General features: G+C 48.6%; 1 protein-coding gene across 2 annotated transcripts; it reads left to right on the forward strand.

The window, feature by feature from the left end:
- Nucleotides 1-59: 59 nt before the first annotated feature.
- Nucleotides 60-23,178, forward strand: uros (uroporphyrinogen III synthase). 2 transcript variants are annotated; one of them, XM_071394676.1, is made up of 10 exons: nucleotides 60-123; nucleotides 730-813; nucleotides 6,408-6,491; nucleotides 12,079-12,175; nucleotides 12,373-12,447; nucleotides 20,740-20,814; nucleotides 22,112-22,195; nucleotides 22,334-22,419; nucleotides 22,549-22,647; nucleotides 22,758-23,178. In XM_071394676.1, exons 2-10 carry the CDS (start codon nucleotides 751-753, stop codon nucleotides 22,878-22,880), a joined length of 786 nt encoding a protein of 261 aa, XP_071250777.1. In that variant the 5' UTR covers nucleotides 60-123; nucleotides 730-750; the 3' UTR covers nucleotides 22,881-23,178. The 2 variants fall into 2 exon arrangements, with proteins under 2 accessions (XP_071250777.1, XP_071250778.1); XM_071394677.1 differs by lacking the exon at nucleotides 6,408-6,491 and having other exon boundaries at nucleotides 61-123.
- Nucleotides 23,179-23,474: the final 296 nt, after the last annotated feature.

A 23,474-nucleotide genomic window follows, 5' to 3' on the forward strand; every position in this document is an offset into this window, starting at 1 on the left:
CTGTAGTGATAACATTCATTGTTATTACTCAAGTATTATCCTAACAAAACATTACTATTTTGTTGTCCCCCTATTTCCTCGTTTTAGTAGTAGCCATGACGCCAGCTGGAGGAAGAGCTTGAGGTACAGTGTTTGTGTACATCCGATTTTTGTTGATTTTCTACGGTTTCTGTTAATTTTCTGTTGACTTGAAAACGAAAACTAGTTAGCTCAATAGTTAAGCATGATACATATTGTGTGTACAGTTGTTATTGTTTTATGGTTGCGCCAATGAGGCCAAGTAATGTGTCGCCTTGGCTCACAAGAAGTGACAGCTCCATATTTGAATTGTATCGCATAACATAACAGCTTTGCAAGTACATAAAACGTACAGTACACTGGTGCATGAGATACCTGAGCTCTACAACTGACTGAATAATACCGCATGCCTCTAATTGATAAATGGTCCAAGCAATGAAAACAGTTGATTCATGGCTCAACAGCATTGTTATCAGTAGGCGACATATGACAGGCGCTGGGTGTAACGTTAGCCTGGCTATGGGTTACATCCCCCGTCAACCTTCTGTTCTGAAGCTACTGCACAGGATCAGTCATTCAGTTTATAATCTTACTAAATAGAGTAAATCTGCATTGGGTGGATTTTATTATTATTTTGTTTGCCGATTTTCATCATTGACCTCGTTGCTGACGGTAACATTAAGTTGTATCCCGTCTTGTCTTATTCCACAGGGCTCTGAGTCATCTGTCGAAATGCATGTGCTGCTTCTGAAAGACCCGAGAGAGGGAGGCTCTGGACCAGATCCTTACATCAAGGTACAGTAGAGAAACATCTTTTGTATTGATATTTGCAGCTGGCATGCGCATTCTATTCTGTTCTATTCAATCCTATTCTATTATACTCTACACCTATTAAAATCCATTATAGGACGGGTGGTTCTAATGCTGAATGCTGATTGGTTAAAACCGCATTCCAGCCGGTGTCTATTCCATAAGTTACCACCGGCTAAATCTATGACATTAAAATGCCTATTTACTCTGTTCCATCTGACTGTTGCAATCCACTGTCTCATCAGCCCAGCCAGGCAATTTATAAACTTGATCTCCACTATAAAAAGCATCCAGACATTATCTCACATTTCTTTTAGACTAACATTTAGTTTTCAACAGCGGATGTTTTGTATAAACCCTTGCTCTCTGTCTCTCCGACATTTGCAACATTGTTTCAATATTCAAATTCAATGGAACGATTTGCCAATATCAAACACCCGTCACAATATATCCTCGAGACACCGGCTTCTCGGGCATTTATTTATTTATTTTTTTATATATATTTTTTTTTTATATTATAAAAAAAAAAAGTATTATTATTATTATTTTTTTTGAATCCAAGATGGCGTAGCAGTCGGACGTGTGTTTGTTTGTCCTGTATTGTCCTGTCGCGTGTAAATAGTAAATAGTAAATAGTCTTCGTATTTTTCGTATACATTTCGTATATATTTTAATTTCATTTTCCATCTAGGAACTGAATATACATTCCTACATTCCGCCTCACCCAATGTGGTACGGACCTGCTATTTTTTTTTTATATACTTTAGAACCGTAACCCCAAGCAGAAGCTAGCCAGATAACTAGCTACTAGCTAGTAGTCAGTTAGCCACTGCTGCGGTCTTCACCCTCAACTCGGACACAGCCAGCTTCAATACCGGGCCAATACCTGCCAGTCTGCAAGCGCGATATCAACCCAGAGCATATAGGACTGCTTTTTCTCTACCACATCACCGGATTCCTGACGCAAGCTCTGGACAATTACACCGTATCATCACAGCTAGCTAGCTGCAACCGAGTGGCTACTACTGGCTAACACCTCTGTCCCGAAGCAAGCACCAGTTAGCCTTGAGCTAGCCTCGAGCTAGGCCCATCTGCCGGCTAGCTGAAGAGGTCTACCAGCGAATTCTTGGGCTACAATACCAGCTACAAGCTAATTTAGCCATTTTTTTTGCCGCTGCTAGTAGCTTTTACCTTCTGCACAGACACCAGCCCTGTTATTAGCCTGGATATTACTCACCAATTTACCAGCATCGGACTGTCTCTCGACAACAACGCCGGATTCCTGCCGTAATCCCTGAGCCACTACTTCTGATCCTCACAGCTAGCTTGCGGCTAGCGCCACTGCCACGAAGCTAGCACCAGTTAGCAAACACAATTCTACAATTCACAACCTCTCTTTCGCCATCGCCATCTGGCTTGGACTCTCTGTCGACACAACCACGTCTGAGCAGACCCCCTCCGTCTGAGCAGACCACCCCCCGGGCTACTAACTTTAAACGCCGCGTGCTAGCTTAGTGGAGGCCTCCTCTGCTCCATCTACGGCTGCCCCCTGGACACTATGATCACTTGGCTACATAGCTGATGCATGCTTGACTGTCCATTAATTCACGGTACTCCATTCTGTTTATTTGTGTTTTATCTGTCGGCTCTGTGCTTTAACTCAGGATCTGTGTGTAGTTAATCCGACCCTCTCTGCCTAGTCGTCGCCATTTTTACCTGTTGTTGCTGTGTCAGACTAGCACCCTGTCATTGCTGCTGTTATCTTACCTGTTGTTTTAGCTAGCTCTCCCAATCAAGACCTGCAATCACTTTATGCCTTATTGTATGTCTCTCTCAAATATCAATATGCCTTGCATACTGTTGTTCAGGCTAGTTTTCATTATCATTGTTTTGGTTTGTAATGGACCCTGTAGTTCCACTCTCCGTACCTCTGATACCCCCTTTGTCCCACCCCCCACACATGCGGTGACCTCACCCATTGAGACCAGCATGTCCAGAGATACAACCTCTCTTATCATCACCCAGCGCCTGGGCTTGCCTCCGCTGTACCCGCGCCCCTCCATACCCCTGTCTGCACATTATGCCCAGAATCTATTCTACCACGCCCATAAATCTGCTCCTTTTATTCTTTGTCCCCAACGCTCTAGGCGACCAGTTTTGATAGCCTTTAGCCGCACCCTCATCCTACTACTCCTCTGTTCCTCGGGTGATGTGGAGGTAAACCCAGGCCCTGCATGTCCCCAGTCACCCTCATTTGTTGACTTCTGCGATCGAAAAAGCCTTGGCCTCATGCATGTCAACATCAGAAGCCTCCTCCCTAAGTTTGCCTTACTCACCGCTTTAGCACACTCTGCCAATCCTGATGTCCTTGCCGTGTCCGAATCCTGGCTTAGGAAGGCCACCAAAAATTCTGAGATTTCCATACCCAACTATAACACTTTCCGTCAAGATAGAACTGCCAAAGGGGGAGGAGTTGCAATCTACTGCAGAGATAGCCTGCAAAGTTCTGTCATACTTTCCAGGTCTATGCCCAAACAGTTCGAACTTCTAATTTTAAAAATTAATCTCTCCAGAAATAAGTCTCTCACTGTTGCCGCCTGCTACCGACCCCCCTCAGCTCCCAGCTGTGCCCTGGACACCATCTGTGAATTGATCGCTCCCCATCTAGCTTCAGAGTTTGTTCTGTTAGGTGACCTAAACTGGGATATGCTTAACACCCCGGCAGTCCTACAATCCAAGCTTGATGCCCTCAATCTCACACAAATCATCAAGGAACCCATCAGGTACAACCCTAAATCCGTAAACATGGGCACCCTAATAGACATTATCCTGACCAACCTGCCCTCCAAATACACCTCTGCTGTCTTCAATCAAGATCTCAGCGATCACTGCCTCATTGCCTGTGTCCGCCACGGGTCCGCGGTCAAACGACCACCCCTCATCACTGTCAAACGCTCCCTAAAACACTTCTGCGAGCAGGCCTTTCTAATCGACCTGGCCCGGGTACCCTGGAAGGATATTGACCTCATCCCGTCAGTTGAGGATGCCTGGTCATTCTTTAAATGTTACTTCCTCACCATATTAGACAAGCATGCTCCGTTCAAAAAATGCAGAACCAAGAACAGATATAGCCCTTGGTTCACTCCAGACCTGACTGCCCTCGACCAGCACAAAAACATCCTGTGGCGAACTGCAATAGCATCGAAGAGCCCCCGCGATATGCAACTGTTCAGGGAAGTCAGGAACCAATACACGCAGTCAGTCAGGAAAGCAAAGGCCAGCTTTTTCAAGCAGAAATTCGCATCCTGTAGCTCTAACTCCAAAAAGTTCTGGGATACTGTAAAGTCCATGGAGAACAAGAGCACCTCCTCCCAGCTGCCCACTGCACTGAGGCTAGGTAACACGGTCACCACCGATAAATCCGTGATAATCGAAGACTTCAACAAGCATTTCTCAATGGCTGGCCATGCCTTCCTCCTGGCGACTCCAACCTTGGCCAACAGCCCTGCCCCCCCCGCTGCTACTCGCCCAAGCCTCCCCAGCTTCTCCTTTACCCAAATCCAGATAGCAGATGTTCTGAAAGAGCTGGAAAACCTGGACCCATACAAATCAGCTGGGCTTGACAATCTGGACCCCCCATTTCTGAAACTGTCCGCCGCCATTGTCGCACCCCCTATTACCAGCCTGTTCAACCTCTCCTTCGTATCATCTGAGATCCCCAAGGATTGGAAAGCTGCCGCGGTCATCCCCCTCTTCAAAGGGGGAGACACCCTGGACCCAAACTGTTACAGACCTATATCCATCCTGCCCTGCCTATCTAAGGTCTTCGAAAGCCAAGTCAACAAACAGATCACTGACCATCTCGAATCCCACCGTACCTTCTCCGCTGTGCAATCCGGTTTCCGAGCCGGTCACGGGTGCACCTCAGCCACGCTCAAGGTACTAAACGACATCATAACCGCCATCGATAAAAGACATTACTGTGCAGCCGTCTTCATCGACCTGGCCAAGGCTTTCGACTCTGTCAATCACCATATTCTTATCGGCAGACTCAGTAGCCTCGGTTTTTCTAATGACTGCCTTGCCTGGTTCACCAACTACTTTGCAGACAGAGTTCAGTGTGTCAAATCGGAGGGCATGTTGTCCGGTCCTCTGGCAGTCTCTATGGGGGTACCACAGGGTTCAATTCTCGGGCCGACTCTTTTCTCTGTATACATCAATGATGTTGCTCTTGCTGCGGGCGATTCTCTGATCCACCTCTACGCAGACGACACCATTCTATATACTTCCGGCCCTTCCTTGGACACTGTGCTATCTAACCTCCAAACGAGCTTCAATGCCATACAACACTCCTTCCGTGGCCTCCAACTGCTCTTAAACGCTAGTAAAACCAAATGCATGCTTTTCAACCGTTCGCTGCCTGCACCCGCACGCCCGACTAGCATCACCACCCTGGACGGTTCCGACCTAGAATATGTTGACATCTATAAGTACCTAGGTGTCTGGCTAGACTGCAAACTCTCCTTCCAGACTCATATCAAACATCTCCAATCCAAAATCAAATCAAGAATCGGCTTTCTATTCCGCAACAAAGCCTCCTTCACTCACGCCGCCAAACTTACCCTAGTAAAACTGACTATCCTACCGATCCTCGACTTCGGCGATGTCATCTACAAAATAGCTTCCAACACTCTACTCAGCAAACTGGATGCAGTTTATCACAGTGCCATTCGTTTTGTTACTAAAGCACCTTATACGACCCACCACTGCGACCTGTATGCCCTAGTCGGCTGGCCCTCGCTACATGTTCGTCGTCAGACCCACTGGCTCCAGGTCATCTACAAGGCTATGCTAGGTAAAGTGCCGCCTTATCTCAGTTCACTGGTCACGATGGCTACACCCACCCGCAGCACGCGCTCCAGCAGGTGTATCTCACTGATCATCCCTAAAGCTAAAACCTCATTTGGACGCCTTTCCTTCCAGTTCTCTGCTGCCTGCGACTGGAACGAATTGCAAAAATCTCTGAAGTTGGAGACTTTTATCACCCTCAACAACTTTAAAAATCTGCTATCCGAGCAGCTAACCGATCGCTGCAGCTGTACATAGTCCATCTGTAAACTACCCACCCAATTTACCTACCTCACCCCCCATACTGCTTTTATTTATTTACTTTTCTGCTCTTTTGCACACCAGTATCTCTTCTTGCACATGATCATCTGATGATTTATCACTCCAGTGTTAATCTGCTAAATTGTAATTATTCGATTTATTGCCTACCTCATGCCTTTTGCACACATTGTATATAGATTCTCTTTTTTTCTACCATGTTATTGACTTGTTTATTGTTTACTCCATGTGTAACTCTGTGTTGTCTGTTCACACTGCTATGCTTTATCTTGGCCAGGTCGCAGTTGCAAATGAGAACTTGTTCTCAACTAGCCTACCTGGTTAAATAAAGGTGAAATAAAAATAAAAAAATAAATAAAAATTATAACCTAAATGTATAATGGGTGACTGTGTAACAGTGAAATCGATTTGATTTGATTTGATTTACAGAACCCTCAACTTTGTACTTACAGGAGCTGGCATCCCGTGGACACAAAGCAACCTTAATTCCTGTGCTGTCTTTTACATTTGTTTCCTTGAATACATTGTCAGACAAGGTGAATACCATTTATATACATCAAAGTGTTGATTTTAAGATCGAAAGTTTGGTAACATTTTACTGGGACGCCGAGCGTCATAACGCGTTATGACACGGTCATAACCATGTCAAAATATGTCATAACAGCTGACATGACTTGTCATAACCTGTCATAATATGGTTATAACACTGTCATGACACATATATTTAGACCTATTGTGTTACTTTATGGCTGGTTATGACACCTACATAAGAGTTTCAAAACCCATAAAACCTACCAAGGTAGTTACTTTATGGCTGGTTATGAACACCTACATAAGAGTGTCAAAACCCATAAAACCTACCAAGGTAGTTACTTTATGCCTGGTTATGACACCTACATAAGAGTGTCAAAACCCATAAAATCTACCAAGGTAGTTACTTTATGGCTGGTTATGACACCTACATAAGAGTGTCAAAACCCATAAAACCTACCAAGGTAGTTACTTTATGGCTGGTTAGGACACTGACTAAATCTACCAAGGTTAGTTACTTTATGGCTGGTTAGGACACTGACTAAACCTACCAAGGTAGTTACTTTATGGCTGGTTAGGACACTGACTAAACCTACCAAGGTTAGTTACTTTATGGCTGGTTAGGACACTGACTAAACCTACCAAGGTAGTTACTTTATGGCTGGTTAGGACACTGACTAAACCTACCAAGGTTAGTTACTTTATGGCTGGTTAGGACACTGACTAAACCTACCAAGGTTAGTTACTTTATGGCTGGTTAGGACACTGACTAAACCTACCAAGGTTAGTTACTTTATGGCTGGTTAGGACACTGACTAAACCTACCAAGGTTAGTTACTTTATGGCTGGTTAGGACACTGACTAAACCTACCAAGGTAGTTACTTTATGGCTGGTTAGGACACTGACTAAACCTACCAAGGTAGTTACTTTATGGCTGGTTAGGACACTGACTAAACCTACCAAGGTAGTTACTTTATGGCTGGTTAGGACACTGACTAAACCTACCAAGGTAGTTACTTTATGGCTGGTTAGGACACTGACTAAACCTACCTCACAAGGTAGAACATTCCATTCCACCATAGCCTACTGGTCAACAGTATGTTTATGTTATATAATAGTTTATGAAATTGACAATATTAAATTATCTTTATAATTGCACACAAATTGATGTCAGACATGCAGCTACCCATAATGCTCTATTGTTGATGGCTGGGATGAATGCCAGAGCAGATTTCAGGAGCAGGACAAGACACCTGATTGATTGACGTAAGGGCGTGTACGTGATAGGCCTATCTGGCTTTATTGGCTTGTAGGATTATGATGTCATAATGCTTCATGACCGTATCATAAGGTGTATTTTCTGCAAGTTATTTAAAATACGATGGGGAAAAAAACACGACTGTAAAGAATTAATAATTACAACAACAACAAAGAAACAAACTTTCAAAACGAAAGGAAACTTCTTGGCAGGGGAAAACACATTTGAATAAATGTGTTTTTTTGACACTCTTATGTACAGTGGGGCAAAAAAGTATTTAGTCAGCCACCAATTGTGCAAGTTCTCCCACTTAAAAAGATGAGAGAGGCCTGTAATTTTCATCATAGGTACACTTCAACTATGACAGACAAAATGAGAAAAAAAAATCCAGAAAATCACATTGTAGGATTTTTTATGAATTTATTTGCAAATTATGGTGGAAAATAAGTATTTGGTCAATAACAAAAGTTTATCTCAATACTTTGTTATATACCCTTTGTTGGCAATGACAGAGGTCAAACGTTTTCTGTAAGTCTTCACAAGGTTTTCACACACTGTTGCTGGTATTTTGGCCCATTCCTCCATGCAGATCTCCTCTAGAGCAGTGATGTTTTGGGGCTATTGCTGGGCAACACGGACTTTCAACTCCCTCCAAAGATTTTCTATGGGGTTGAGATCTGGAGACTGGCTAGGCCACTCCAGGACCTTGAAATGCTTCTTACGAAGCCACTCCTTCGTTGCCCGGGCGGTGTGTTTGGGATCATTGTCATGCTGAAAGACCCAGCCATGTTTCATCTTCAATGCCCTTGCTGATGGAAGGAGGTTTTCACTCAAAATCTCACGATACATGGCCCCATTCATTCTTTCCTTTACACGGATCAGTCGTCCTGGTCCCTTTGCAGAAAAACAGCCCCAAAGCATGATGTTTCCACCCCCATGCTTCACAGTAGGTATGGTGTTCTTTGGATGCAACTCAGCATTCTTTGTCCTCCAAACACGACGAGTTGAGTTTTTACCAAAAAGTTATATTTTGGTTTCATCTGACCATATGACATTCTCCCAATCTTCTTCTGGATCATCCAAATGCTCTCTAGCAAACTTCAGACGGGCCTGGACATGTACTGGCTTAAGCAGGGGGAAACGTCTGGCACTGCAGGATTTGAGTCCCTGACGGCGTAGTGTGTTACTGATGGTAGGCTTTGTTACTTTGGTCCCAGCTCTCTGCAGGTCATTCACTAGGTCCCCCCGTGTGGTTCTGGGATTTTTCCCCACCGTTCTTGTGATCATTTTGACCCCACGGGGTGAGATCTTGCGTGGAGCCCCAGATCGAGGGAGATTATCAGTGGTCTTGTATGTCTTCCATTTCCTAATAATTGCTCCCACAGTTGATTTCTTCAAACCAAGCTGCTTACCTATTGCAGATTCAGTCTTCCCAGCCTGGTGCAGGTCTACAATTTTGTTTCTGGTGTCCTTTGACAGCTCTTTGGTCTTGGCCATAGTGGAGTTTGGAGTGTGACTGTTTGAGGTTGTGGACAGGTGTCTTTTATACTGATAACAAGTTCAAACAGGTGCCATTAATACAGGTAACAAGTGGAAGACAGAGGAGCCTCTTAAAGAAGAAGTTACAGGTCTGTGAGAGCCAGAAATCTTGCTTGTTTGTAGGTGACCAAATACTTATTTTCCACCATAATTTGCAAATAAATTCATAAAAAATCCTACAATGTGATTTTCTGGATTTTTTTTCTCATTTTGTCTGTCATAGTTGGAAGTGTACCTATGATGAAAATTACAGGCCTCTCTCATCTTTTTAAGTGGGAGAACTTGCACAATTGGTGGCTGACTAAATACTTTTTTGCCCCACTGTAGGTGTCATAACCAGCCATAAAATAACGCAATATATTTAACAACAGGTGTATGTATAAGGGTCATGACAGTGTTATGACCATGTTATGACAAGTTATGTCAGCTGTTATGACATGGTTATTACAGCGTCATGACGTGTTTATGACACTGGGTGTCAAGTAAAGTGTTCCTGAACGTTGTACTGTTGGGTTTCTTGTTTAGTCGTCGTTATACAGCTGTTCTCTGCTCCTCCTACAGCTGTTCTCTGCTCCTCCTACAGCTGTTCTCTACTCCTCCTACAGCTGTTCTCTACTCCTCCTCTACAGCTGTTCTCTGCTCCTCCTACAGCTGTTCTCTGCTCCTCCTACAGCTGTTCTCTACTTCTCCTACAGCTGTTCTCTACTCCTCCTACAGCTGTTCTCTGCTCCTCCTACAGCTGTTCTCTGCTCCTCCTACAGCTGTTCTCTGCTCCTCCTACAGCTGTTCTCTGCTCCTCCTACAGCTGTTCTCTGCTCCTCCTACAGCTGTTCTCTGCTCCTCCTACAGCTGTTCTCTACTTCTCCTACAGCTGTTCTCTACTCCTCCTACAGCTGTTCTCTGCTCCTCCTACAGCTGTTCTCTACTCCTCCTACAGCTGTTCTCTGCTCCTCCTACAGCTGTTCTCTGCTCCTCCTACAGCTGTTCTCTGCTCCTCCTACAGCTGTTCTCTGACCCTCCTACAGCTGTTCTCTGCTCCTCCTACAGCTGTTCTCTACTCCTCCTACAGCTGTTCTCTACTCCTCCTCTACAGCTGTTCTCTACTCCTCCTACAGCTGTTCTCTACTCCTCCTACAGCTGTTCTCTACTCCTCCTACAGTTGTTCTCTACTCCTCCTACAGCTGTTCTCTACTCCTCCTACAGCTGTTCTCTACTCCTCCTACAGCTGTTCTCTGCTCCTCCTACAGCTGTTCTCTACTCCTCCTACAGCTGTTCTCTACTCCTCCTACAGCTGTTCTCAACTCCTCCTACAGCTGTTCTCTGCTCCTCCTACAGCTGTTCTCTACTCCTCCTACAGCTGTTCTCTGCTCCTCCTACAGCTGTTCTCTGCTCCTCCTACAGCTGTTCTCTACTCCTCCTACAGCTGTTCTCTACTCCTCCTACAGCTGTTCTCTACTCCTCCTACAGCTGTTCTCTGCTCCTCCTACAGCTGTTCTCTACTCCTCCTACAGCTGTTCTCTACACCTCCTACAGCTGTTCGCTGTTCTCTACTCCTCCTACAGCTGTTCTCTGCTCCTCCTACAGCTGTTCTCTACTCCTCCTACAGCTGTTCTCTACTCCTCCTACAGCTGTTCTCTGCTCCTCCTACAGCTGTTCTCTGCTCCTCCTACAGCTGTTCTCTGCTCCTCCTACAGCTGTTCTCTACTCCTCCTACAGCTGTTCTCTGCTCCTCCTACAGCTGTTCTCTACACCTCCTACAGCTGTTCTCTACACCTCCTACAGCTGTTCTCTACTCCTCCTACAGCTGTTCTCTGCTCCTCCTACAGCTGTTCTCTGCTCCTCCTACAGCTGTTCTCTACTCCTCCTACAGCTGTTCTCTACTCCTCCTACAGCTGTTCTCTACTCCTCCTACAGCTGTTCTCTGCTCCTCCTACAGCTGTTCTCTGCTCCTCCTACAGCTGTTCTCTACACCTCCTACAGCTGTTCTCTACACCTCCTACAGCTGTTCTCTGCTCCTCCTACAGCTGTTCTCTGCTCCTCCTACAGCTGTTCTCTACACCTCCTACAGCTGTTCTCTACTCCTCCTACAGCTGTTCTCTGCTCCTCCTACAGCTGTTCTCTACTCCTCCTACAGCTGTTCTCTGCTCCTCCTACAGCTGTTCTCTACTCCTCCTACAGCTGTTCTCTACTCCTCCTACAGCTGTTCTCTGCTCCTCCTACAGCTGTTCTCTACTCCTCCTACAGCTGTTCTCTACTCCTCCTACAGCTGTTCTCTACTCCTCCTACAGCTGTTCTCTACTCCTCCTACAGCTGTTCTCTGCTCCTCCTACAGCTGTTCTCTGCTCCTCCTACAGCTGTTCTCTGCTCCTCCTACAGCTGTTTTCTGCTCCTCCTACAGCTGTTCTCTACTCCTCCTACAGCTGTTCTCTACTCCTCCTACAGCTGTTCTCTGCTCCTCCTACAGCTGTTCTCTACTCCTCCTACAGCTGTTCTCTGCTCCTCCTACAGCTGTTCTCTGCTCCTCCTACAGCTGTTCTCTGCTCCTCCTACAGCTGTTCTCTGCTCCTCCTACAGCTGTTCTCTACTCCTCCTACAGCTGTTCTCTACTCCTCCTACAGCTGTTCTCTACTCCTCCTACAGCTGTTCTCTACTCCTCCTACAGCTGTTCTCTGCTCCTCCTACAGCTGTTCTCTACTCCTCCTACAGCTGTTCTCTACTCCTCCTACAGCTGTTCTCTACTCCTCCTACAGCTGTTCTCTACTCCTCCTACAGCTGTTCTCTGCTCCTCCTACAGCTGTTCCAGCCAGAACAACATGGAGGGCTGATATTTACCAGCCCGAGGGCGGTCGAGGCAGTCAAAATGTGTCTTGAAGATGATGAAAGAACGGAACGTGAGTAGATCCTCATGTGAAGTTTTAAACGACGTTCTGTAAAAATGCCGCCCCCCGTCGTCAACAAATTATCATTGTTAGGAAAGGAATAGACCTCTTGTGCCTTAGTCTCGTGTTTTCAGACGGACAAAGTCAACACGAGTTAGTGTATGTAAGATACTCGTTTTTAATGTCTGTTATACGTTTTTCTATTCTAGAGTGGAACAATGACATTAAAGACAAATGGAATGCCAGGTCCATCTATGTTGTTGGGAAGGCTACTGCAGCGTTAGGTGAGTAATTGATCGCCAACATTGTGTAAACTTACTGGCATTAAACACTTCTGTTCAGCATGGAGTTCTTTGTTGTTTACAACGCCTTCATGTCTCTAAAGTCTCTCCTTTGTTTCACTGAGAGGATCTTGTCATTGGTCACTTGGAGGCCTAGTTATATCAAAAAATAATAACACCTGGGATATATACTGTAAACTCAGTGGCCAGTTTATTAGGTACACCCATCTAGTACTGGGTAGGACACCAGTTTGCCTCCAGAACAGCCTGAATTCTTCGGGGAATGGAACACGTTGTTCAATTGGTATCAAGGAATCTAACGTGTGCCAGGAAAGCATTCCCCACACCTTTATACCACCGCCACCAGCCTGTACCGTTGACACCAGGCAGGATGGGGGCCATGGACTCATACTGCTTACACCAAATCCTGACTCTGCCATCAGCACGACTCAACAGGAACCGTGATTCAACGTTCCAGTCAATGTGTTTTTCCACTCCTCAATTGTCCAGTGTTGGTGATGGTGTGCCCACTGGAGCCACTTCTTCCTGTTTTTAGCTGATAGGAGGAGAACCTGGTGTGGTCGTCTGTAGGGCTGTGGTCGCCCTGTAGGGCTGTGGTCGCCCTGTAGGGCTGTGGTCGCCCTGTAGGGCTGTGGTCGCCCTGTAGGGCTGTGGTCGTCTGTAGGGCTGTGGTCGCCCTGTAGGGCTGTGGTCGCCCTGTAGGGCTGTGGTCGCCCTGTAGGGCTGTGGTGCTGTGGTCGCCCTGTAGGGCTGTGGTCGCCCTGTAGGGCTGTGGTCGTCTGTAGGGCTGTGGTCGCCCTGTAGGGCTGTGGTCGTCTGTAGGGCTGTGGTCGCCCTGTAGGGCTGTGGTCGCCCTGTAGGGCTGTGGTCGCCCTGTAGGGCTGTGGTCGTCTGTAGGGCTGTGGTCGCCCTGTAGGGCTGTGGTCGCCCTGTAGGGCTGTGGTCGTCTGTAGGGCTGTGGTCGTCTGTAGGGCTGTGGTCGTCTGTAGGGCTGTGGTCGTCCTGTAGGGCTGTGGTCGTCCTGTAGGGCTGTGGTCGTCCTGTAGGGCTGTGGTCGTCTGTAGGGCTGTGGTCGTCTGTAGGGCTGTGGTCGTCTGTAGGGCTGTGGTCGTCCTGTAGGGCTGTGGTCGTCCTGTAGGGCTGTGGTCGTCTGTAGGGCTGTGGTCGCCCTGTAGGGCTGTGGTCGTCTGTAGGGCTGTGGTCGTCTGTAGGGCTGTGGTCGTCTGTAGGGCTGTGGTCGCCCTGTAGGGCTGTGGTCGCCCTGTAGGGCTGTGGTCGCCCTGTAGGGCTGTGGTCGCCCTGTAGGGCTGTGGTCGTCTGTAGGGCTGTGGTCGCCCTGTAGGGCTGTGGTCGTCTGTAGGGCTGTGGTCGCCCTGTAGGGCTGTGGTCGCCCTGTAGGGCTGTGGTCGTCTGTAGGGCTGTGGTCGCCTGTAGGGCTGTGGTCACCCTGTAGGGCTGTGGTCGCCCTGTAGGGCTGTGGTCGCCCTGTAGGGCTGTGGTCGTCTGTAGGGCTGTGGTCGTCTGTAGGGCTGTGGTCGTCTGTAGGGCTGTGGTCGTCTGTAGGGCTGTGGTCGCCCTGTAGGGCTGTGGTCGCCCTGTAGGGCTGTGGTCGTCTGTAGGGCTGTGGTCGCCCTGTAGGGCTGTGGTCGTCTGTAGGGCTGTGGTCGCCCTGTAGGGCTGTGGTCGTCTGTAGGGCTGTGATCGTCTGTAGGGCTGTGGTCGCCCTGTAGGGCTGTGGTCGTCTGTAGGACTGTGGTCACCCTGTAGGGCTGTGGTCGTCTGTAGGGCTGTGGTCGTCTGTAGGGCTGTGGTCGTCTGTAGGGCTGTGGTCGCCCTGTAGGGTTGTGGTCGCCCTGTAGGGCTGTGGTCGTCTGTAGGGCTGTGGTCGCCTGTAGGGCTGTGGTCACCCTGTAGGGCTGTGGTCGTCTGTAGGGCTGTGGTCGTCTGTAGGGCTGTGGTCGTCTGTAGGGCTGTGGTCGCCCTGTAGGGCTGTGGTCGCCCTGTAGGGCTGTGGTCGCCCTGTAGGGCTGTGGTCGCCCTGTAGGGCTGTGGTCGTCTGTAGGGCTGTGGTCGTCTGTAGGGCTGTGGTCGCCCTGTAGGGCTGTGGTCGTCTGTAGGGCTGTGGTCGTCTGTAGGGCTGTGGTCGTCTGTAGGGCTGTGGTCGTCTGTAGGGCTGTGGTCGTCTGTAGGGCTGTGGTCGCCCTGTAGGGCTGTGGTCGTCTGTAGGGCTGTGGTCGTCTGTAAGGCTGTGGTCGTCTGTAGGGCTGTGGTCGTCTGTAGGGCTGTGGTCACCCTGTAGGGCTGTGGTCCCCCTGTAGGGCTGTGGTCGCCCTGTAGGGCTGTGGTCGTCTGTAGGGCTGTGGTCGTCTGTAGGGCTGTGGTCGCCCTGTAGGGCTGTGGTCGTCTGTAGGGCTGTGGTCGTCTGTAGGGCTGTGGTCACCCTGTAGGGCTGTGGTCACCCTGTAGGGCTGTGGTCGTCTGTAGGGCTGTGGTCGTCTGTAGGGCTGTGGTCGCCCTGTAGGGCTGTGGTCGTCTGTAGGGCTGTGGTCGTCTGTAGGGCTGTGGTCGTCTGTAGGGCTGTGGTCGTCTGTAGGGCTGTGGTCGTCTGTAGGGCTGTGGTCGTCTGTAGGGCTGTGGTCGCCCTGTAGGGCTGTGGTCGCCCTGTAGGGCTGTGGTCGACTGTAGGGCTGTGGTCGCCCTGTAGGGCTGTGGTCAACCTGTAGGGCTGTGGTCGTCTGTAGGGCTGTGGTCGTCTGTAGGGCTGTGGTCGTCTGTAGGGCTGTGGTCGCCCTGTAGGGCTGTGGTCGTCTGTAGGGCTGTCTGTAGGGCTGTGGTCGTCTGTAGGGCTGTCTGTAGGGCTGTGGTCGTCTGTAGGGCTGTGGTCGTCTGTAGGGCTGTCTGTAGGGCTGTGGTCGTCTGTAGGGCTGTGGTCGTCTGTAGGGCTGTGGTCGTCTGTAGGGCTGTGGTCGCCCTGTAGGGCTGTGGTCGACTGTAGGGCTGTGGTCGCCCTGTAGGGCTGTGGTCAACCTGTAGGGCTGTGGTCGTCTGTAGGGCTGTGGTCGTCTGTAGGGCTGTGGTCGTCTGTAGGGCTGTGGTCACCCTGTAGGGCTGTGGTCGTCTGTAGGGCTGTGGTCACCCTGTAGGGCTGTGGTCGTCTGTAGGGCTGTGGTCGTCTGTAGGGCTGTGGTCACCCTGTAGGGCTGTGGTCACCCTGTAGGGCTGTGGTCACCCTGTAGGGCTGTGGTCGTCTGTAGGGCTGTGGTCGTCTGTAGGGCTGTGGTCGTCTGTAGGGCTGTGGTCGCCCTGTAGGGCTGTGGTCGTCTGTAGGGCTGTCTGTAGGGCTGTCTGTAGGGCTGTGGTCGTCTGTAGGGCTGTGGTCACCCTGTAGGGCTGTGGTCGTCTGTAGGGCTGTGGTCGTCTGTAGGGCTGTGGTCGTCTGTAGGGCTGTGGTCGTCTGTAGGACTGTGGTCGACTGTAGGGCTGTGGTCACCCTGTAGGGCTGTGGTCGTCTGTAGGGCTGTGGTCGTCTGTAGGGCTGTGGTCGTCTGTAGGGCTGTGGTCGTCTGTAGGGCTGTGGTCGCCCTGTAGGGCTGTGGTCGCCCTTTAGGGCTGTGGTCGCCCTGTAGGGCTGTGGTCGCCCTGTAGGGCTGTGGTCGTCCTGTAGGGCTGTGGTCGTCTGTAGGGCTGTGGTCGTCTGTAGGGCTGTGGTCGTCTGTAGGGCTGTGGTCGTCTGTAGGGCTGTGGTCGTCTGTAGGGCTGTGGTCGTCTGTAGGGCTGTGGTCGTCTGTAGGGCTGTGGTCGTCTGTAGGGCTGTGGTCGCCCTGTAGGGCTGTGGGCGTCTGTAGGGCTGTGGTCGTCTGTAGGGCCGTGGTCGTCTGTAGGGCCGTGGTCGCCCTGTAGGGCCGTGGTCGTCTGTAGGGCCGTGGTCGTCTGTAGGGCTGTGGTCGTCTGTAGGGCTGTGGTCGTCTGTAGGGCTGTGGTCACCCTGTAGGGCTGTGGTCGTCTGTAGGGCTGTGGTCGTCTGTAGGGCTGTGGTCGTCTGTAGGGCTGTGGTCGTCCTGTAGGGCTGTGGTCGCCCTGTGGGGCTGTGGTCGTCTGTAGGGCTGTGGTCGTCTGTAGGGCTGTGGTCGTCTGTAGGGCTGTGGTCGTCTGTAGGGCTGTGGTCACCCTGTAGGGCTGTGGTCGTCTGTAGGGCTGTGGTCACCCTGTAGGGCTGTGGTCGTCTGTAGGGCTGTGGTCGTCTGTAGGGCTGTGGTCGTCTGTAGGGCTGTGGTCGTCTGTAGGGCTGTGGTCGTCTGTAGGGCTGTGGTCGCCCTGTGGGGCTGTGGTCGTCTGTAGGGCTGTGATCGTCTGTAGGGCTGTGGTCGCCCTGTAGGGCTGTGGTCGTCTGTAGGACTGTGGTCACCCTGTAGGGCTGTGGTCGTCTGTAGGGCTGTGGTCGTCTGTAGGGCTGTGGTCGTCTGTAGGGCTGTGGTCGCCCTGTAGGGCTGTGGTCGACTGTAGGGCTGTGGTCGACTGTAGGGCTGTGGTCGCCCTGTGGGGCTGTGGTCGACTGTAGGGCTGTGGTCGACTGTAGGGCTGTGGTCGACTGTAGGGCTGTGGTCGCCCTGTAGGGCTGTGGTCGTCTAGTAAGGCTGTGGTCGCCCTGTAGGGCTGTGGTCGACTGTAGGGCTGTGGTCGCCCTGTAGGGCTGTGGTCAACCTGTAAGGCTGTGGTCGCCCTGTAGGGCTGTGGTCGTCTGTAGGGCTGTGGTCGTCTGTAGGGCTGTGGTCGCCCTGTAGGGCTGTGGTCGCCCTGTAGGGCTGTGGTCGACTGTAGGGCTGTGGTCGCCCTGTAGGGCTGTGGTCGCCCTGTAGGGCTGTGGTCGTCTGTAGGGCTGTGGTCGTCTGTAGGGCTGTGGTCGCCCTGTAGGGCTGTGGTCGCCCTGTAGGGCTGTGGTCGCCCTGTAGGGCTGTGGTCGTCTGTAGGGCTGTGGTCGTCTGTAGGGCTGTGGTCGTCTGTAGGGCTGTGGTCGTCTAGTAAGGCTGTGGTCGCCCTGTAGGGCTGTGGTCGTCTATTAAGGCTGTGGTTGCCCTGTAGGGCTGTGGTCGCCCTGTAGGGCTGTGGTCGTCTATTAAGGCTGTGGTTGCCCTGTAGGTCTGTGGTCGCCCTGTAGGGCTGTGGTCGCCCTGTAGGGCTGTGGTCGTCTGTAGGGCTGTGGTCGACTGTAGGGCTGTGGTCGCCCTGTAGGGCTGTGGTCGACTGTAGGGCTGTGGTCGACTGTAGGGCTGTGGTCGACTGTAGGGCTGTGGTCAACCTGTAAGGCTGTGGTCGCCCTGTAGGGCTGTGGTCGACTGTAGGGCTGTGGTCGACTGTAGGGCTGTGGTCGCCCTGTAGGGCTGTGGTCGTCTAGTAAGGCTGTGGTCGCCCTGTAGGGCTGTGGTCGACTGTAGGGCTGTGGTCGCCCTGTAGGGCTGTGGTCAACCTGTAAGGCTGTGGTCGCCCTGTAGGGCTGTGGTCGTCTGTAGGGCTGTGGTCGTCTGTAGGGCTGTGGTCGCCCTGTAGGGCTGTGGTCGCCCTGTAGGGCTGTGGTCGACTGTAGGGCTGTGGTCGCCCTGTAGGGCTGTGGTCGCCCTGTAGGGCTGTGGTCGCCCTGTAGGGCTGTGGTCGTCTGTAGGGCTGTGGTCGCCCTGTAGGGCTGTGGTCGCCCTGTAGGGCTGTGGTCGCCCTGTAGGGCTGTGGTCGTCTGTAGGGCTGTGGTCGTCTGTAGGGCTGTGGTCGTCTGTAGGGCTGTGGTCGTCTAGTAAGGCTGTGGTCGCCCTGTAGGGCTGTGGTCGTCTATTAAGGCTGTGGTTGCCCTGTAGGGCTGTGGTCGCCCTGTAGGGCTGTGGTCGTCTATTAAGGCTGTGGTTGCCCTGTAGGTCTGTGGTCGCCCTGTAGGGCTGTGGTCGCCCTGTAGGGCTGTGGTCGTCTGTAGGGCTGTGGTCGACTGTAGGGCTGTGGTCGCCCTGTAGGGCTGTGGTCGACTGTAGGGCTGTGGTCGACTGTAGGGCTGTGGTCGACTGTAGGGCTGTGGTCAACCTGTAAGGCTGTGGTCGCCCTGTAGGGCTGTGGTCGACTGTAGGGCTGTGGTCGTCTGTAGGGCTGTGGTCGTCTGTAGGGCTGTGGTCGACTGTAGGGCTGTAGTCGCCCTGTAGGGCTGTGGTCGCCCTGTAGGGCTGTGGTCGTCTGTAGGGCTGTGGTCGACTGTAGGGCTGTGGTCGCCCTGTAGGGCTGTTGTCGTCTAGTAAGGCTGTGGTCGCCCTGTAGGGCTGTGGTCGACTGTAGGGCTGTGGTCGCCCTGTAGGGCTGTTGTCGTCTAGTAAGGCTGTGGTCGCCCTTGTAGGGCTGTGGTCGACTGTAGGGCTGTGGTCGTCTGTAGGGCTGTGGTCGTCTGTAGGGCTGTGGTCGACTGTAGGGCTGTGGTCGCCCTGTAGGGCTGTGGTCGCCCTGTAGGGCTGTGGTCGCCCTGTAGGGCTGTGGTCGTCTGTAGGGCTGTGGTCGCCCTGTAGGGCTGTTGTCGTCAAGTAAGGCTGTGGTCGCCCTGTAGGGCTGTGGTCGTCTGTAGGGCTGTTGTCGTCTAGTAAGGCTGTGGTCGCCCTGTAGGGCTGTGGTCGTCGAGCTATTTTCACCCACAGCACTGCCCGGGACTGGATGTTGTTTGTTTGTTGCACCATCGTCGGTAAACCCTTAGTCGCTGTAGTGAGTGAAATGCCCAGGAGGGCGGCCGTTTCTGAGATGCTGGAACGGGCGCGTCTGGCACCAACGACCATTACACGCTCAAAGTCGTTTCGGCAACTTGTTTTTCCCACTCTAACGTTCAATCGAACAGTAACTGAAAGCGTCGATGCCTGTCTGTCTGCTTTATATAGCAAGCCACGGCCACGTGACTCACTGTCTGTAGGAGAGAACAATTTTTTTGTGAACGGGATGGCGTACCTAATAAACTGGTAACTGAGTGTAGTAAATAAAAAAAGCTGTAAATATCACAGAGTGGGCCTTTAATGAGATGGTACTAGATACAGTATGTGTGGCAGGCACCTGGATGTCACAGTAACGTGTCAACCATGTTACCACTAGCCTGCAGTCAGCTGGAAAGGACTTTTCCACAAGTGACAGTTTACTGACATTTTGTTGCCTGTCTTTATAGAGGGCAGGTGGCAGGTGCAATACTCTCTTGGTGTCTGTACTTTTCCGTTTACCTCTGATTCCTCTGGGAAGGAATTACAGGGTTGTTCTGTTAGCTGAAACGTTAAAGTTTGAGTGTGTTGAACTGTTACCTGCACCAAAACACGTTCTGAGAATGTATAGTGTGTTCATTCCTGTGTAGCATAATGACTACTAATGTATTAATGTCATAAGCTACTAATGTATTAATGTCATAAACTACTAATGTATTAATGTCATAAACTACTAATGTATTAATGTCATAAACTACTAATGTATTCATATCATAAACTACTAATGTATTAATGTCATAAACTACTAATGTATTAATGTCATAAACTACTAATGTATTAATATCATAAACTACTACATGTATTCATATCATAAATTACTACATTTATTAATATCATAAACTACTAATGTATTAATATCATAAACTACTACATGTATTCATGTCATAAACTACTAATGTATTAATATCATAAGCTACTAATGTATTAATGTCATAAACTACTAATGTATTAATATCATAAACTACTACATGTATTCATATCATAAATTACTACATTTATTAATATCATAAACTACTACATGTATTCATATCATAAATTACTACATTTATTCATGTCATAAACTACTACATTTATTAATATCATAAACTACTAATGTATTAATATCATAAACTACTACATGTATTCATATCATAAATTACTACATTTATTAATATCATAAACTACTAATGTATTAATATCATAAACTACTACATGTATTCATGTCATAAACTACTAATGTATTAATATCATAAGCTACTAATGTATTAATGTCATAAACTACTAATGTATTAATATCATAAACTACTACATGTATTCATATCATAAACTACTACATGTATTAATATAATAAACTACTACATGTATTCATATCATAAACTACTAATGTATTAATATAAACTACTACATGTATTAATGTCATTATGAATACTAATGTATTAATGTCATAAACTACTAATGTATTAATGTCATAAGATGAAAAGTAGGTTTCTGTTTGGTATTGTATTTCAGTAATCAGTTGTCTGTTTTTCTTCCGTAGTGGAAAACCTAGGTCTGATCCCCCTGGGAGAGGACACTGGGACTGCAGACGTTCTCTCCCGCCTCATCCTTCAACGTACGACAGTCATTTACCTTTTTAAATGCAACTACACTGAACAACAATATAAACACAACATGCAAAGTGTTGGTCCCACGTTTCATAAGTTGAAATAAAAGATCCATAGACATTTTCCATACGCACAAAAAGCTTATTTCTCTCAAATTTTGTGCACACATTTGTTTACATCCCTGTTAGTGAACATTTCTCCGTTGCCACGATAACCCAGTTTTGTCACACAGCACAATGCCACAGATGTCTCAAGTTTTGAGGGAGAGTGCAATTGGCATGCTGACTGCAGGAATGTCCACCAGAGCTGTTGCCAGATAATTGAATGTTAATTTCTCTACCATAAGCCGCCTCCAGTGTTGTTTTAGAGAATTTGGCAGTACGTCCAACCGGCCTCACAAGCTCATCTGCGTGCACGTTATCCTCACCAGGGTCTTGTCTTGACTGCAGTTTGGTGTCGTAACTGACTTCAGTGGGAAAATGCTCACGTTCGAGTGCCACTGGCACGCTGGAGAAGTGTTATCTTCACGGATTGATCCCGGTTTCAACTGTACCGGGCAGATGGCAGACAGCGTTGTGTGAGCGAGCAGTTTGCTGATGTCAACGTTGTGAACAGAGTGTCCCATGGTGACGGTGGGGTTATAGTATGGGCAGGCATAAACTACGGACAACGAACACAATTGCATTTTATCGATGGAAATTTGAATGCACAGAGATACCGTGACGAGATCCTGAGGCCCATTTGTCAAGCCATTCATCAATCAACATCACCTCATGTTTCAGCATGATAATGCACAGCCCCATGTCGCAAGGATCTGTACACAATTCCTGGAAGCTGAAAATGTCCCCGTTCTTCCATGGCCTCCATACTCACCAGACATGACACCCGTTTGAGCACGTTTGGGATGCTCTGGATCGACTTGTACGACAACGAGTTCCAGTTCCCACAAATATCCAGCAACTTCGCACAGCCATTGAAGAGGACTGGGACAATATTCCACAGGCCACAATCAACAGCCTGGTGAACTGTATGTGAAGGAGATGTGTCGCGCTGCATGAGGCAAATGGTGGTCACACCAGATACTGACTGGTTTTCTGATCCACGCCACTAACATTTGTTTTTAAAGGTATCTGCGACCAACAGATGCATACCTGTATTCCCAGTTATGTGAAATCCATATATGAATTTATTTCAATTGACTGATTTCGTTTTATGAACTGTAACTCAGTAAAATCTTTTAAATTGTTGCATATTGTGTTTTTATATTGAGCTAGCTAACATTAGCTACATTCTGGCTTGATATAGGAGAGGACACCAATATATTACCACTTCTCTTCCCCTGTGGTTCCATTAAAAGAGAAGTTTTACCTACTGCTTTGAGGGAAAACGGTAAGTTTCCTTTATTACGACTTACTAAAATAAATTATAACTCATATTTTTGAATACCCATGAATACTCTACAATTTTACAAGGTAGTATCTAATATCATAGGTGACATTCATTTCATGTTTGTTTTTTGTTTTTTAGGAGTTCCTCTAGACACACTGATGGTTTATCAGACAGCTCAACATCCTGACCTGGAGAAGAACCTAAAGAACCATTTTACAGAGCAGGTACAGGAAGTGTCAACAAGCGGGACTTTTCCCCTCAAAACACTATCCCATATATCCGTTGTGATGTTGTTATCGTTCAGAAACAGTTATACCACTAATCATCACGGTTTGGGCTCTGTTCACACACAGGGTGTTCCAGCCAGCATTGCTTTCTTCAGCCCGTCGGGAGTCAAGTTCTGTTTGGAAACGGTGAGAAGACTGTCAGGTGAACAACTTAAGCAGATAAAGGTAAAAAAAAAAGTTCCTATTTTTTTTCCGATGTAACTTTAAGTGACTTCTTGGAGCTTGTGATGCTATACTGCCAATACAATTGAACTTAATGTTGTGTTGTCTTCCAGTTTGCAGCCATAGGACCTACCACAGCAGATGCCATGACAGCAGAGGGGCTATCGGTCAGCTGCTCCGCAGACAAACCTACAGCTGAGCACCTAGCCACAGGGATAGCAAAGGCTCTACAGTGACAGACTGACGAGACAGACCACAAACCAACCTGAAAACGTGATCCGTCCCCCATCACTTTCTCAATCAACCTCTGTGAAATGGATTGTGCTATTGCATTCTTTGGGATTGCTTTATCTCTCTGAAGTATTTGCTATTATTTGTGGCTTTTTATGTCACATTTTGATCCCGGTAACCATCTGTATATTTATTATATTGTCATGTGTTGTTGTGCACCACAGAGATATTGTAATGCTTTATGCCTATTTGTTGACACTGAATGTATCAAATCATGCTCTTATAAACTTGTGAATACACTGAGCTGATGGAAGTATTGTTTTTATGGTAAAACATTGAGACAATTATTTTATTGTGCCACACTAGGCAGGAAGCCTAGTGGTTAGTGTCGAATCTCCTAGCAGACAAAGTAAAAATCTGTCTTCTGCCCCTGAACAAGGTAGTTAAACCACTGTTCTCCGGTAGGCCGTCATTGTAAATAAGAATTTCTTCTGACTTGCCTAGTTAAATAAAAAAATATATATATGAAAAAGGAGCATACTTTTAGAATTGAGCATGATGAATTTAATTATTGAAATTAAATAGTGAACAATTAGTGC

This window comes from Salvelinus alpinus, chromosome 3 (assembly GCF_045679555.1).
Source record: "Salvelinus alpinus chromosome 3, SLU_Salpinus.1, whole genome shotgun sequence".
In the NCBI taxonomy this organism is placed as follows: Eukaryota; Metazoa; Chordata; class Actinopteri; order Salmoniformes; family Salmonidae; genus Salvelinus; species Salvelinus alpinus.